Source organism: Opisthocomus hoazin, chromosome W, assembly GCF_030867145.1.
Source record: "Opisthocomus hoazin isolate bOpiHoa1 chromosome W, bOpiHoa1.hap1, whole genome shotgun sequence".
In the NCBI taxonomy this organism is placed as follows: domain Eukaryota; kingdom Metazoa; phylum Chordata; class Aves; order Opisthocomiformes; family Opisthocomidae; genus Opisthocomus; species Opisthocomus hoazin.
Window position 1 is genome coordinate 38,886,959 of NC_134453.1, and position 13,916 is coordinate 38,900,874.

The window sequence follows — 13,916 nt, forward strand, 5'->3', positions numbered from 1 at the left end:
CCTATGACAACAGGATAAGAGAGTTGGGGCTGTTCAGCCTGGAGAACAGAAGGCTCCGGGGTGACCTCATAGCAGCCTTCCAGTACCCGAAGGGGGCCTACAGGAAGGATGGAGAGGGACTTTTCACAAGGGTGTGTAGTGATAGGACAAGGGGGAATGGCTGTAAACTAAAAGAGGGCAGATTTAGATTAGATATTAGGAAGTTCTTCACCATGAGGGTGGTGAAACACTGGAACAGGTTGCCCAGAGAAGCTGTGGATGCCCCCTCCCTGGAAGTGTTCAAGGCCAGGTTGGATGGAGCTCTGAGCAACCTGGTCTAGTGGAAGATGTCCCTGTTCATGGCAGGGGGGTTGGAACCAGATGATCTTTAAGGTCCCTTCCAACCCTTACCATTCTATGATTCTATGATTCTACAATCAATAATGTATAATTTATTTTTCAGCCCACTGTGACACCAAAATGTCTTGCTATGCCATTCTGTTACTGTGCATCCATATTAAGTTACTAATTGTGACCAAAACAGTGACACAATGATAGCATATTTGGAGTGAACTAGAGGCTAGTTTTCAAGACAAAAGTACTGATTCTCTGGAACCTTCCAGTTTTTCATATGAGAGTGATAATGTTCATTTGACAGGCAGGGTATCCTGGGTTTTGGCGTTTTCAAAAGATTTTCTCATCATAAAAAAAAAATATACCATAGGAATTATTTTTTTTGCAAATTAATGCAACATCATTCAAACTTCTACCACACCTAAGAACTTGTGCTTTGTCAGTGAACTGTGAAATTCACATAAATTTATACATTTTTTCCTTAAAAAAGATGTTCCCAAATTTAAGTCCACAGATTTTGTATAAAGACTGCATAGAGATGTAAATGGCCTGTCTTTAGAAGTATCAGCTAATCATGTTATAGCAGCATGTTTCATTCAGCTGCACCAGTATCTGCCTGGTAAAGGACCTGTCTGACAACCGAATCTTAGCCCTGCAAACATACATTACAGATGCTACAAGCTACCTGATCTGTTTTAGGGGAACAACATAACTGTATTCCATTTTCAGGTGCAACAGCAATTAATGGGAAATTAATATTGTTGTATGGTCCTCAGCCAGATATCCTAGATACATAATAGCCCCTCATGAAAAACAAAAATAGGGGCCTTTAATTTCAACCACTTATTTTAAAACTCTATGTGAGATACTATATATGTGTGATAATTCAAATCAACATCATCACTTTTAAGAAAGTTTCAGCATTGTTTGTTAAAAATTTAAGAGTGGTTCAATTCTTAATGATACAAATTGCTGTCTAATCTGTACTAGTAATTTGCTGCAGCCTTGGTAGGAAAGATACGCATGTAAAAAAGGTCTTAGGCTGATCAACACAGTGAAAGAAACACGAAGAACTTTAAAGTGAGAATGTAATTATAGGAAAAAAACATTTTGCAGTTGGACAAATAACCAGAACTGAGGAGATCAGAGTTCAATTTCCTGCTATGCCACAGCTTCCTGCATTAACTCAAGCAAATAATTCAATTTCTCTGGCCCTAATTCAAGTAATAGTGTTTAAAGTCTTTGTTGTTTCATTCATAGTAAGTGAAGAACTTAAGCAGGAACTCAGCTTTCTTAATAGTTCTATGGCAGAAAAGCATCATCTGTAAACCCACGCACAGGTAAATAAAGATATAATGGATTAAAACAGAAAAGCCTCTGACATGAACTATAAACACATATACTAAAAGGACAAGCGTCAAAATTAATAGAAAAATAGCCAAACATGGAATACAGAACTGAGGGCCATCAAATCCAGCTTTCCACCACCACAGAATGTTTTCCAACAAATGTAAAGTTAACTGCTTTCATAAACTGAGTTCTTAAAATAATTTCCATGTTATTGTTCTTACCCTGCTTTTGTAAAAACAAAACAAAAACCTTCCACAAAGCTGTTTGCTTGTTACTCCCATTGGAAATCTGTTCCAGATACTCCCTCCTAACTGCCAGAAAATCTCTTCCATATTTCCAGTGTATTCACAATCGGATAATACCATTTGTTCTTGCGCCAGTACTGAAGAGCAACATGCATTGCTCTTCTTGACTAATATTTATTCCCTTTAGTATATTTGTGGAGAGCAATTCTGTATCATCTCAGCCTTCATTTTATTTGTTGAAACAACTTCAAAACCTCTTGTAAAATACACCCCATTGCTGGCATCACTGTGGTAGCCCTCCCTGCAACTGCTCCACTTAGAACTAATCTTTCTTGGGTGATCAGAAACGCATGGAAAAAAGGTATAGAAGAAATCTCACAAGTCCGTGTGCAGTGACACTAACACCTCTCCTTTTGCTAGAAATACCTGATTTGACAGACTGGAGAGCATCTGCTGCTGTACTACCCTGTTGCACTGGTGGCTCAATCATGTTACTACCAAGTTATAAGACTACGGCCATTCTCATGTGCTGTCATTTACAAAGTAATTCACAGTTAAAAAAATTGTAATACTCTTCCCTAGCAATACATGTTAATAGCTATTATTAAATTTTCTGTTATCCAGTCTTTTAAGTAATCTGCTATTGTTCAAACAAAATACAAAGTCATGTTTCAATTCACCTCGTGAATCCTGACTGTTCTCTAATTCAAATATTCATTTTAATTCATCATCATTGCTGTCTAAGAAATCTCAGTAGAAGGGAGTAAAATTCAGAAAAAAGCTCAGGTCTTTAAGTGTGAATACAGGCGCTCATCATCAAAACCAACAAAAAATAATTTTAAAGAATTTCTAAATGATTTTATGGGAAACAAGGAGCACTCTGACCACTGATAAAAGGCAGGCTCTCACTCATATCTAGCAACTTGTGGAAGAGAAGCATTCCTCCAACCAATTAAGTATCAGGAGTCAATTATAGCCAGGCCATGATACTACAGGACACAGTATTATTAAAAAAATGAGGTTAAGATGATCACTCACAATTAGTGGGCAATCAGAAAATTTTCAGACACTAAAAGAAACATCTTTGGCCCATGAAAAGGGTATAATGCTATTTTTAGAAACTCTTTTATTTTCCAAGACTAAGTGTTCAAAAATCCATAGACAAACTCCTAAACACCAACAGTGTTCTCAAACAGTCAGATCTGGTCTTTGCTCTGAATTTACATTCTTTCAGTCTATTAACTCTCAACTCAAACTCTTACTGATAAAATAGTTTGTCTAGCATCTTAATCTTTTTAAAGGAATATTAATCAGTTCTGATTTTCTAACACTGCAGTGAGTCAGTTATAAGTGACCATAAATACCAGATATTTTGTTTCTCTTGGCAAATAGAAACTAAACGTCAGTGATGCACAAAATCCTTCAAACAAAAAAAGTATCTTCAAATGTTGCAGTTTGCTCTCTTTAATACTCTTTAAATTAGATTACGTCATATTCAGTTTAAAGCTGGGGGATCACGAGGGTCTTGCTCTCTTCATCCATGGTCGGCTTCTGAAGAGGACCCTGCTCGTTGTCCTGCCTGTGATCCTGATCCAGATTCCAATCCATGCATTCCTGAATCCAGTTCCCATCTACTGCTGAGGCTGGTCAGGGACTTCCTGGTGCCTGCCTGGCAGCTGCTGGTGGGACGCCAGCCCCTGCAGCACCCAACTCTGGGAAACTCAGTATCGGTTTTGTATATTTTGCCTTTTTTCTCTTATTATTAATATTATTAGTATTATCAGTGTTATTAGTAAAGTTGTTTTAATATTCAATTCGTAAGTCTCTCTCCCTTTTTCTCCTTTTTCCCTTCCCCTGGTGGTGGGAGGGTGGGAGTTAACAGAGAGCATCTGCCACTCAGTTTATTGCCGCCCTGCTCTAAACGGTGACAATTATCCAGTTATTCTCTGGGAAAAACAGTATAAAAATAAATTATGTTCTAATAATGCTATCTAAAAAAAAACTAATGTGGGATTGTGATAAATATATCCAAAGTAGGTTATCATTTTTTATGAGTAATTTTCTAATAATTTCTCACTGCATTAAAGGCCTAGCTGTGACTACGTTTTGTCTATAGAATGCACTCCATTACTTCACTTGAGGTCCTTAAAACCTTCTGCTTTTTATTTTCTTTAAACACGATGACCACTTAAAAGAGTTTTTATTTCAAAGTCTTTTTGAACTTTTGATTGAACTGGAGAATATTACACAAATATTTAATGTAACATTAAAGAAAAAAATTGTCATTTTTACTGCCAATTTTAGTTTTCCAATTTGAACACTGAAAGTGAAGAAAGCAAAAGCATTCCTAATCTGTTATTGAAAAAAAATGATTCAAATATGTTTAAATATTTGAAGATTTCACAATTTTAGTTTCTTACTTAGCCTTTCCAAAAAGCTGTCACAGAAAGAAAAAGTTAAAAAAAAGACAAGGAAAGCTACCAAGGTGAGACATACTTTTCTGAAAAATATAATGTTGCATCTTTACCAAAATCACTGTCCATTTCTTATAGAAGATTAATTTTCCAGAAATAGCTATTCATGTCTTCTTGAACAGAATACTCAATAAAATTCTTATTTTTGCCAATGCATCCAACTCAGACAAATGTAAAATAACAGTTGTGAAATCCAAGATATGCTTAAATACTCAAAATCATTGGAAGCAAATATATCTTTCATTCATGCTTAGTGTACAGGAAAGTACTCTTAGAATTATGAAACTATGAAAAACATTCTTAAAAAACTCAAGCAGTACTATCACAGAATCATAGAATAGTTTGGATTGGAAGGGACCTTTAAAGGTCGTCTAGTCCAACCCCCCTGCAATGAGCAGGGAAATCTACCACTAGATCAGGTTGCTCAGAGCCCCATCCAACCTCTCATTGAATGTTTGTAGGCATGGGGCATCTGCCACCTCTCTGGGAAACCTGTTCCAGTGTTTCACCACCCTCAGAGCAAAAAATTTCTTCCTTATATCCAGTCTAAATCTGCCCTCTTTTAGTTTAAAGCCATTACCCCCTGTCCCATTGCAAGAGGCCCTGCTAAAAGGATTTTCCCCATCTTTCCTATAGGCCCCCTTTAAGTACTGAAAGGCCGCAGTAAGGTCTCTGTAGAGCCTTCTGTTCTCCAGGCTGAACAGCCCCAACTCTCTCAGCCTGTCCTCACAGGAGAGGTGCTCCAGCCCTCGGATCATTTTTGTAGCCCTCCGCTGGACCCGCTCCAACAGGTTCATGTCTTTCCTGTGCTGAGGGCTCCAGAGCTGGACACAGGACTCCAGGTGAGGTCTCACCAGAGTGGAGTAGAGGGGCAGAATCACCTCCCTCGACCTGCTGGCCACCTTTCTTTTGATGTAGCCCAGGATATGGTTGGCCTTCTGGGCTGCAAGCTCACATACTTTGTTGGAATATGATTTTGTTTATGAAAATATCACAGAACATTTATCATGTAAATTAAAAATTGTTTTTGAAGTGTTTCTTTAGAATTGAACTATATGCTTCTAAAAGGAAAAAAAGAGAAAACTAGTAACTGAATTCTATATGTGAAAGAAGGGACTTGTTGGAATTTAAATCTCTAGTCACTCACTTCCATTTGTCCAAACTATTTTACATAATTAGAGAATTACAAAGGATTCTCACTGTGATTTAATGTTTCAGTTTACTGTCATTAGGACAAGACTTAACAACCAATCCATGAAAGCACTCTGGTCTACCTCAAAAGGAAAGTTTTCATTATTGCCATCAAACAAAACGTAGATCAACAACAGATGGAATTAACAGGTACAAATCAGGAAAATAAAAAAGTGCAATATGTAATTTGTGTCATTTCTTTTAATTTTTAAATACATATAACCATAGGGCTAACATAAAAATAATAAAAAAGATAGCTAACCTAATTTTTTCTTCAATTCAGACTTCACAGATGTTGCTCAAATTCCAAGTATCTACATATGCAGTTACAGCCCATATCCAGCTCCTCCTACTGTACCTGAATTGCTTAAAACCCTTATCACACTATACTTGCAGTTACCCTTCTTCCACATATAGAGATGCATTAGTGATATATTAGAATCACTAGCTTTCCTAGATAAACCAAAATATCAAAATTGTAATTTTATTAAAATTTATAAGATACTGTCACTATTTAAAAGACACTATCATTGACATGGACAGCTTCTGCAAGCAGTTTTTGACATGTGGCTGGAGTAGTCTTCAAACAACCTATACATGAAAAAAGCAAATACATTTATTTGATTTACTTTTTATAAGAGCCTGTCACAATGACAAAGAAATTAAGTATTAAAAAGAGGACTCTTCTTAAAGTTAAACTGCCAACTTCAGCAGTTTTATATTATTTTATCCACTAAATAACATCCATGAAGATTCAAAAGAATCAAATAGCTGCAGATCAGCTGTTCTTCCCTGAAAACTACAGGTAATTCCAAGCAAATAACTTCACAATCAGTAGAATGCTTTAATGAGATTTTGCACATTACTTTCTAGCAGGGTTTCTTGTATTTCACAAATATCTATTCCCTCCAGACAGAAGGATTGAGTCTCCCTGAAGTATATGCACCCAATACAGCTGGTTGTTAGACCAAGTATCTGCTGTACCGAACAGGCGCACAGAGCAGAAGAGAGGCTGTAGCATGACCAGCAGATGTATGGCTTTAGTGGCTTTGGGAAATTTTGGTCCCAGATCTTCCTAATGCTACAGATACTTGCTGATAAAGTGGAAGGTAGAGGAACAGGTGGTGCTAGGTCTCTGTAGGCCTGTCAAGAGTCAGGGGTGACACAATACTCAATACGGCTCCTTAAGTTTTAATCCAAAAGATACATTCACACCAAGACAGAGATAATCACTGATAAACACAAAGAACAATTCCGAGATTGATCCTTGCTGTGCTACAGTAACAAATGTCCTGCACTCTGATCCAACAATGCTCCTTCCAACACAGCCTGCCCTGAACTCCAGCTTACCTAGGCTTTATCAAGGTTGCAAATTTTTGTTCTTATATCCATCTTCTCCAGCTAAACTAACACAGTACTTGGAAAACTCTGTATTGAAACCAAAATCAGAAGATGCTGTTCCTGCACAGGCAACTGTTCATAAAAGTCTTTTTTAAATATTATACATAGAGAAATCCATTTTATTACTGCTCAGGTGAGAAAGAGACAGGTGATTTGCATATCATAACTTGGAAAATGTAGTAGCTTTCTAGATATTTACAGTGTGAACACATTTTAGGAAACAAGTGCCTGATTAACATATTAAATGAAAACTACAGAAACAAGGATATTTTAATTGTCCATCTTCTTAAAAAAATTTTTTAAAAAATATCAATCAGCAAGGTGACTTTAGATTTGGAGAAGAGGGAATTATTAAGTGCAAGAGAAACAAGTATATTATTTCCCATGTGTCTCCCTTTCCTACTCAGTGGAGGCAAATTTATATAACCAAGCACAGCAGGAAGGTCTTCATTTCTTAAGCTTAAAGAGAAACTGTATCACCTTTTTTTTTCTGTCATCTCTTCCAAATACATCAGCTAATGTAATTGCCAAATATTTTCTTTATGATAAGACTGCAACCCTTTTTCTCAAATATGGGATTCCCAGTCACTTTTGTCACATCCAACTCTGCATACTTAGGGCTATGACATTTTGGAACAGAAGCTGGTCCTGATATCTCCCCATCAACCACGTTTTGATACAGAGCTGTCTATACCTTGTAACATACTATCCCAAAGCACCATGCCCATGCATGCCCATCAGATGTTTCTCATTCCTCCTTCCCCAAAAGCCCCAATGTCTCAGTTAAGAGCCCACCATCCTCTCACTATACTGCAACAAATTTCTCCTTTATCTATCCACCCCCTAATGCATTTGCACATCAAAAAAACAATCATTCATTTACCAGACTGAGATCTCATTCAACAAAAATTCATGGAAGGACTCCACTGGGAGAAAAATAAGATGTGCTAGGAAAAAGACAATACATGGCTGCCCTAAACATCTGAACATATTAAATATAATATTTCCAATTAGTACTACTGGATTCTCTCATCAACTCTTAGCCAAGGATGGCAGCAGCCTGATAAACTCAGGTTTCGAGACAGCTCTTGGCTTTCTAAATATAAAGAGCATTGAAATGAAGCAAACTTTTTATTTTTGTGCTCTGGGTCTTGCACATACTCTCTCTTCCTTGCAGATCAAGCTGTCTTCTACAGAAGCTCCTAAAATAGGCACATAGTCTATCTGGCTTGGAAACCTATCAATCTATGCTAAAGTTGTGAGTTCTCTGGATAACCTTTTCATAACAGTGCCACCAGTTTAGTCAAATTTTGCTGAAAGATTTGAAAAGTGCTTTAAAAAACAAGCAAGTGATTGGATAAAACGTAAATTAACATCAGTATGACAGAAAGCTCTTAGCATGGAATATGCATATGATAGCATATTTTAAAAGAGGATTTGTAGCATCTTTGCTTTTGAGGAGGCATTATAAAATCCAATAAATATGGGTTTTTTTTCTGCTAAGACATTTAAACACCGTTGAATGCATGCACTCTTTCCTCAGGAAAGCTGTAGCTAGCACAGCTTCCTCTGGAAAACTGCCTTAGTATTAGGGTAAGCAGAGACAAAGAGAGTGCAGTACAACAGGCTAGTAATCTGTATATTTACTAATGTAATAGTAATGTAATAATAATGTAATAGTAATGTAATGTAATAATAATGAATACTTTCCATCTGGAATGTCAAAACTACTCCAAAAAGGTGATCATGCCTCTGAGAGCTAAAGCGTGGAGATTACATAGCAGCAGATTTCTGTTCCTATCCCTTCTCTTCATATTTTATTTATCTCAGTGGATAGCTGTAAACATTAACAGTAAAAACAGTCTTCCTGGTTGACTAACCAGGAAAAGGTGAACAGAAAACATAAATAAGTGGCACAAAACCCACCACACCTACATTGCAACTCCATTTGCATGACAGAATGTGTTAAAAGTTAAAATACAGACTTTTATTATTAAAAGCTGAAAAAAAAAAAGACTTTCAAGTCTGTTGGGTTTTGTTGGGGTTTTTGTGGTGACATCTTTTTTTTCCCCCAAGTACATCAACATTCTTCAGGGTTTGTTTTTTTCTGCATGTTTTATTTTTCTATGTATTGGTATGAAAAATTACCTCCTCCTTCAGTGTGTGTTTCTTCTGCTCCAAACAGATTTCTTTAGCACGCATCAACTGCAAAGTCTCCTTAGAAACTGCATACTGAAGCTTTTCCATACGTTCCACTGCTGCTGCCCATGCTCCCTTACCAAATTTTTTCTGGTCTGCTCGCATTTGATCATACACAGCTAGAGAAGGGAATAAAAAGCAGAAACCTTATCAGTCTACTCTTCAGATCACTAGTGATTCTACTGTAGAGACTATGCACACATTTGTATCCAAAAACATACAAAGTTCTCCTAGCAGAGAGTAGTCATTCCATGGATCATTAACCTACATATCCAAGATGTAAGCTTAGGATTTGTGTAAATATGCAATTAGCTATTTGTTGATCATTTAATCATTATAATTCCAATTTCTGTTACCCACAGAGGAACCATTCTGAATACACAGTACTTGAACACTTGAACCACACATTGAGAACTCCTGACTTAATAAAAATATCTGGTTAATATTACCATGGGGACTTAAACTACATCCAAAATTTCCCCCCCCCGAATAGTCAGCTACTAAAGTCTCCAGTTTCCCTTGATAACTTTTACAGTGCAGTCATGAGTTTAACACAAATCTGCAGAGTGAAATAACAATTACCATTTAAAACAAAAATTTCAGCTTGAACTCAAGTGCGATTCTGGAAGAATACTGAACTAAATTTAAATAAGAACATCTATTTTTTTAACTCAAAATTCAGGTTGCTTTAAAAAATTAATTAAAATTACCTAAAGAAAGTACAATCTGCCCTTAATATGCAGAGATAAATGAGAACCTTTTCAGTAAGAGTTCAAATTAGCAGTAGTCCCTTGCTTAATTCAGACTTTCTCTTCTTGAGCCCCAAACATTGTCTAGGCTGACACATGAGACTTTCACCATTTTTAATATACAGAAAAATCACATGGTACTGTACAATTAACTTTGCAAAGCAAAAACCATGAGAGTCAAAGAACCAAAGTGGTATTGGCATTCAGTTCCTAGATGCTAGAAGATTTACATGCTGTTATTAGGTAATAAAAAACACCTTTTGGTTCTCATGGGTTTTTCCTTATCATCTCTTAATATTTTGGTAAGACCAAATGCTAGACAGATCTAGCACTCACAGAATCACAGAATCATAGAATAGTTTGGATTGGAAGGGACCTTTAAAGGTCGTCTAGTCCAACCCCCCTGCAATGAGCAGGGAAATCTACCACTAGATCAGGTTGCTCAGAGCCCCATCCAACCTCTCATTGAATGTTTGTAGGCATGGGGCATCTGCCACCTCTCTGGGAAACCTGTTCCAGTGTTTCACCACCCTCAGAGCAAAAAATTTCTTCCTTATATCCAGTCTAAATCTGCCCTCTTTTAGTTTAAAGCCATTACCCCCTGTCCTATTGCAAGAGGCCCTGCTAAAAGGATTTTCCCCATCTTTCCTATAGGCCCCCTTTAAGTACTGAAAGGCCGCAGTAAGGTCTCTGTAGAGCCTTCTGTTCTCCAGGCTGAACAGCCCCAACTCTCTCAGCCTGTCCTCACAGGAGAGGTACTCCAGCCCTCGGATCATTTTTGTAGCCCTCCGCTGGACCCGCTCCAACAGGTTCATGTTTTTCCTGTGCTGAGGGCTCCAGAGCTGGACACAGGACTCCAGGTGAGGTCTCACCAGAGTGGAGTAGAGGGGCAGAATCACCTGTTGGCCACCTTTCTTTTGATGCAGCCCAGGATACGGTTGGCATTCTGGGCTGTGAGCGCAAATTGTTGGCTCATGCCCAGCTTTTCATCCACCAGTACCCCGAAGTCCTTCTTGGCAGGGCTGCTCTCAATCCTCTCATCCTCCAGCCTGTATTGACACCAAGGGTTGCCCTGACCCACGTGCAGAACCCTGCACGTGGCCTTGTTGAACCTGATGAGGTTCACACAGGAGGACTTCTCAAGCTTGTCCAGGTCCCTCTGGATGGCATACTGTCCCTCAGGCATGTCAACCGCACCACTCAGCTTGTATCAGGAATAGTGTGGCCAGCAGGAGTAAGGAAGGGATCGTGCCACTGTACTCGGCCCTGGTGAGGCCGCACCTCAAATACTGTGTTGTTTCGGGACCCTCACTAGAAGAAGGGCATTGAGGGGCTGGAGTGTGTCCAGAGAAGGGCAATGAGGCTGGTGAGGGGTCTAGAGAATAAGTCTCATGAGGAGCGGCTGAGGGAACTGGGGCTATTTAGTTTGGAGAAGAGGAGGCTGAGGGAGGACCTTATTGCTCTCTACAACTACCTGAAAGGAGGGTGTAGTGAGGCAGGTGTTGGTCTCTTCCGCCAAGTAACTAGTGATAGGATGAGAGGAAATGTCCTGAAGTTGCATCAGGGGAGATTCAGACTGGATATTAGAAAAAATTTCTTTACTGAAAGAGTGGTCAGGCATTGGAACAGGCTGCCCAGGGAAGTGGTGGAATCACCACCCCTGAAGGTGTTCAAAAAACGTGTAGATATGGCACTTCGGGATATGGTTAAGTAGGAATGGTGGTGTTGGGGTGATGGTTGGACTTGATGATCTTAAAGGTCTTTTCCAACCTATGATTCTATGATTAGTGTAATCTACAAACTTGCTGAGGGTGCACTCGATGTGGCTATGTCATTGATGAAGACATTAAACAGTACTGGTCCCAATAAGGACCCTTAAGGGACACCACTTGTCACCGATCTCCATCTGGACATTGAGCCGTTGGACCACTACCCTCTAGATGTGACCACCCAACCAATTCCTCATCCACCGAACAGTCCATCCATCAAATCCATATCTCCCCTATTTAGACAGAAGGATATTGTGGGGGACTGCGTTGAAGGCCTTACAGAAGTCCAGACAGATGACATCCATAGCTCTTCCCTTGTCCACTGATGTAGTCACTCCATCATAGAACGCCACCAGGTTGGTCAGGCAGGGAGATGACAGGAAACCTACCCATCAGAAACTATTTTCTCACAGGGGTAAAGCTCATTTATCTGGTTGCACAATCACTATCACCAAGGCAAAGAAAAAAACAGGAACCCGCACTCAGGCAGGAAAAAGAGTGGGATAAACTCTGTCAGTGGTAGCCCACAGTCACACTAAAAGAAGTGACATGAAACCACACCCTCGGCTTTGTTTTCCCTAATATACTGATTGTTTAGGTTAAAATGGTACAAGGGTGAGAGTGCAGATGAATATGCAAGTCATGTCCTGATTTAACTGCGCCAACTCTTTACTAAAAACTGCTTCATTCTTCAAGTATAGAAATGCCAAGGTTATATCCATGAAGATTTCTGAAAAACAGAGCAGCTTTCACTGAGTAGTTAAACTGAGTTGTTTATTAATATTTATAGCTATGAGAAAAAATTACTGAAAGGCAGGGGAGACAGGAAAAGGAAAGTAATTGAAAGGAAATAAACACTTATTATGGTGGTCTGCCATATGCAGTATAGAACACAGAATCCATCAGGGACTCTATGCTCCCTAAATTGTTTGCAAATGTACAGTGCAGCTAATACATTCACATTGAGAAGGTGGTTGTGAAACTATATTTAAAAATTTCTCTTCTGCCTGCTTCTGATAATGTTCTGAAAAGGGTTATTTGTGAAAAATTCGAATAGACACTGAAGAAAAAACAAATGGGAATGACAACTGCATTTTCCTCACAGAGGACTGATGAAAAAAATAAATCAATCAGTACGATACAGAACATGGTAAACCTTAAAAAAACTTTTAAAGATTTGTTATTTCACATAGAGGATAGTAGAAAATAGCTACCTTTCTGTGCTTTAGCTGTTATTTCAAAGTATTTAACTGTAAGATCTTGAATAGAAAGCATAGCCACGTGGGCTTTTCTCTGCCAATCCGCATCTTCTTTTTGCAGACTCTCAATTCTTCTGGGGCCTAGGTAGTCATTCTCTATCGAGATCTGAAAATAAATCAGTCCATAATCAACAACACAATTAATCGTTACTATTTTGCCAACAGCAACCAGTTTCAGGGTGGCTAAGAAAGAAAAACATTAAGGAGAGAAAACTACCAGCAAATCACCATGGCTTCTGCTCAAAAGAAAATACTCATTGAAGTGCTCCTTTCTGTTGAAAAAGTACATCCATGGTTTCATTACTGTTCTTACTGGAAGCACAAGAAACTCAAATGTAAATTTGATCTGCCAGTATCGTTTTGTTAAATATCTTACTATCTTCACATAACAAGCATGCTTCATCCAGGCTTGTTTTCAGCCTGAAATATTCACCTGGGAGGTGATTGTCCCCTTCTACACTGCACTGGTGCGGCCCCACCTTGAGTACTGTGTGCAGTTTTGGGCGGCTCACTATAAGGAAGACATCAAACCATTAGAGTGTGTCCAGAGGAGGGCAACCAAGATGGTGAAAGGCCTCGAGGGCAAAACTTATGAAGAGCGGCTGAGGTCACTTGGCTTGTTCAGCTTGGAGAAGGGAAGGCTGAGGGGTGACCTCATTGCAGTCTACAATTTCCTCAAGAGGGGCAGCAGAGGGGGAGGTGCTGATCTCCTCTCTCTCATGACCAGTGATAGGACGCATGGAAATAGAATGGATCATAGAATGCTTTGGGTTGGAAGGGACCTTTAAAGCTGATCTAGCCTACCCCCCCTGCAGTGAGCAGGGACATCTAACACTAGATCAGGTTGCTCAGAGCCCCCCCGTCCAACATCACATTGAATGTTTCTAAGGATGGAGGCTCCAGTACCTCTCTGGGCAACCTGTTTAGAGCCATTACTCCTTGTCCT

The 13,916-nt window shown here is 38.9% G+C and overlaps 1 protein-coding gene across 1 annotated transcript in view; it reads right to left on the bottom strand.

Annotated features, from left to right (window-relative positions):
• The window catches only part of LOC142365627 (junction-mediating and -regulatory protein-like), a 118,367-nt gene that overhangs the window by 53,492 nt on the left and 50,959 nt on the right, over positions 1-13,916 (bottom strand). The window contains exons 3-4 of the mRNA XM_075446606.1: positions 12,926-13,076; positions 9,143-9,312 (exon numbers count right to left, since the gene is read on the bottom strand). Of these exons, the coding sequence (XP_075302721.1) occupies positions 9,143-9,312; positions 12,926-13,076 (321 nt within the window). The remainder of the gene's footprint in view (positions 1-9,142; positions 9,313-12,925; positions 13,077-13,916) is intronic.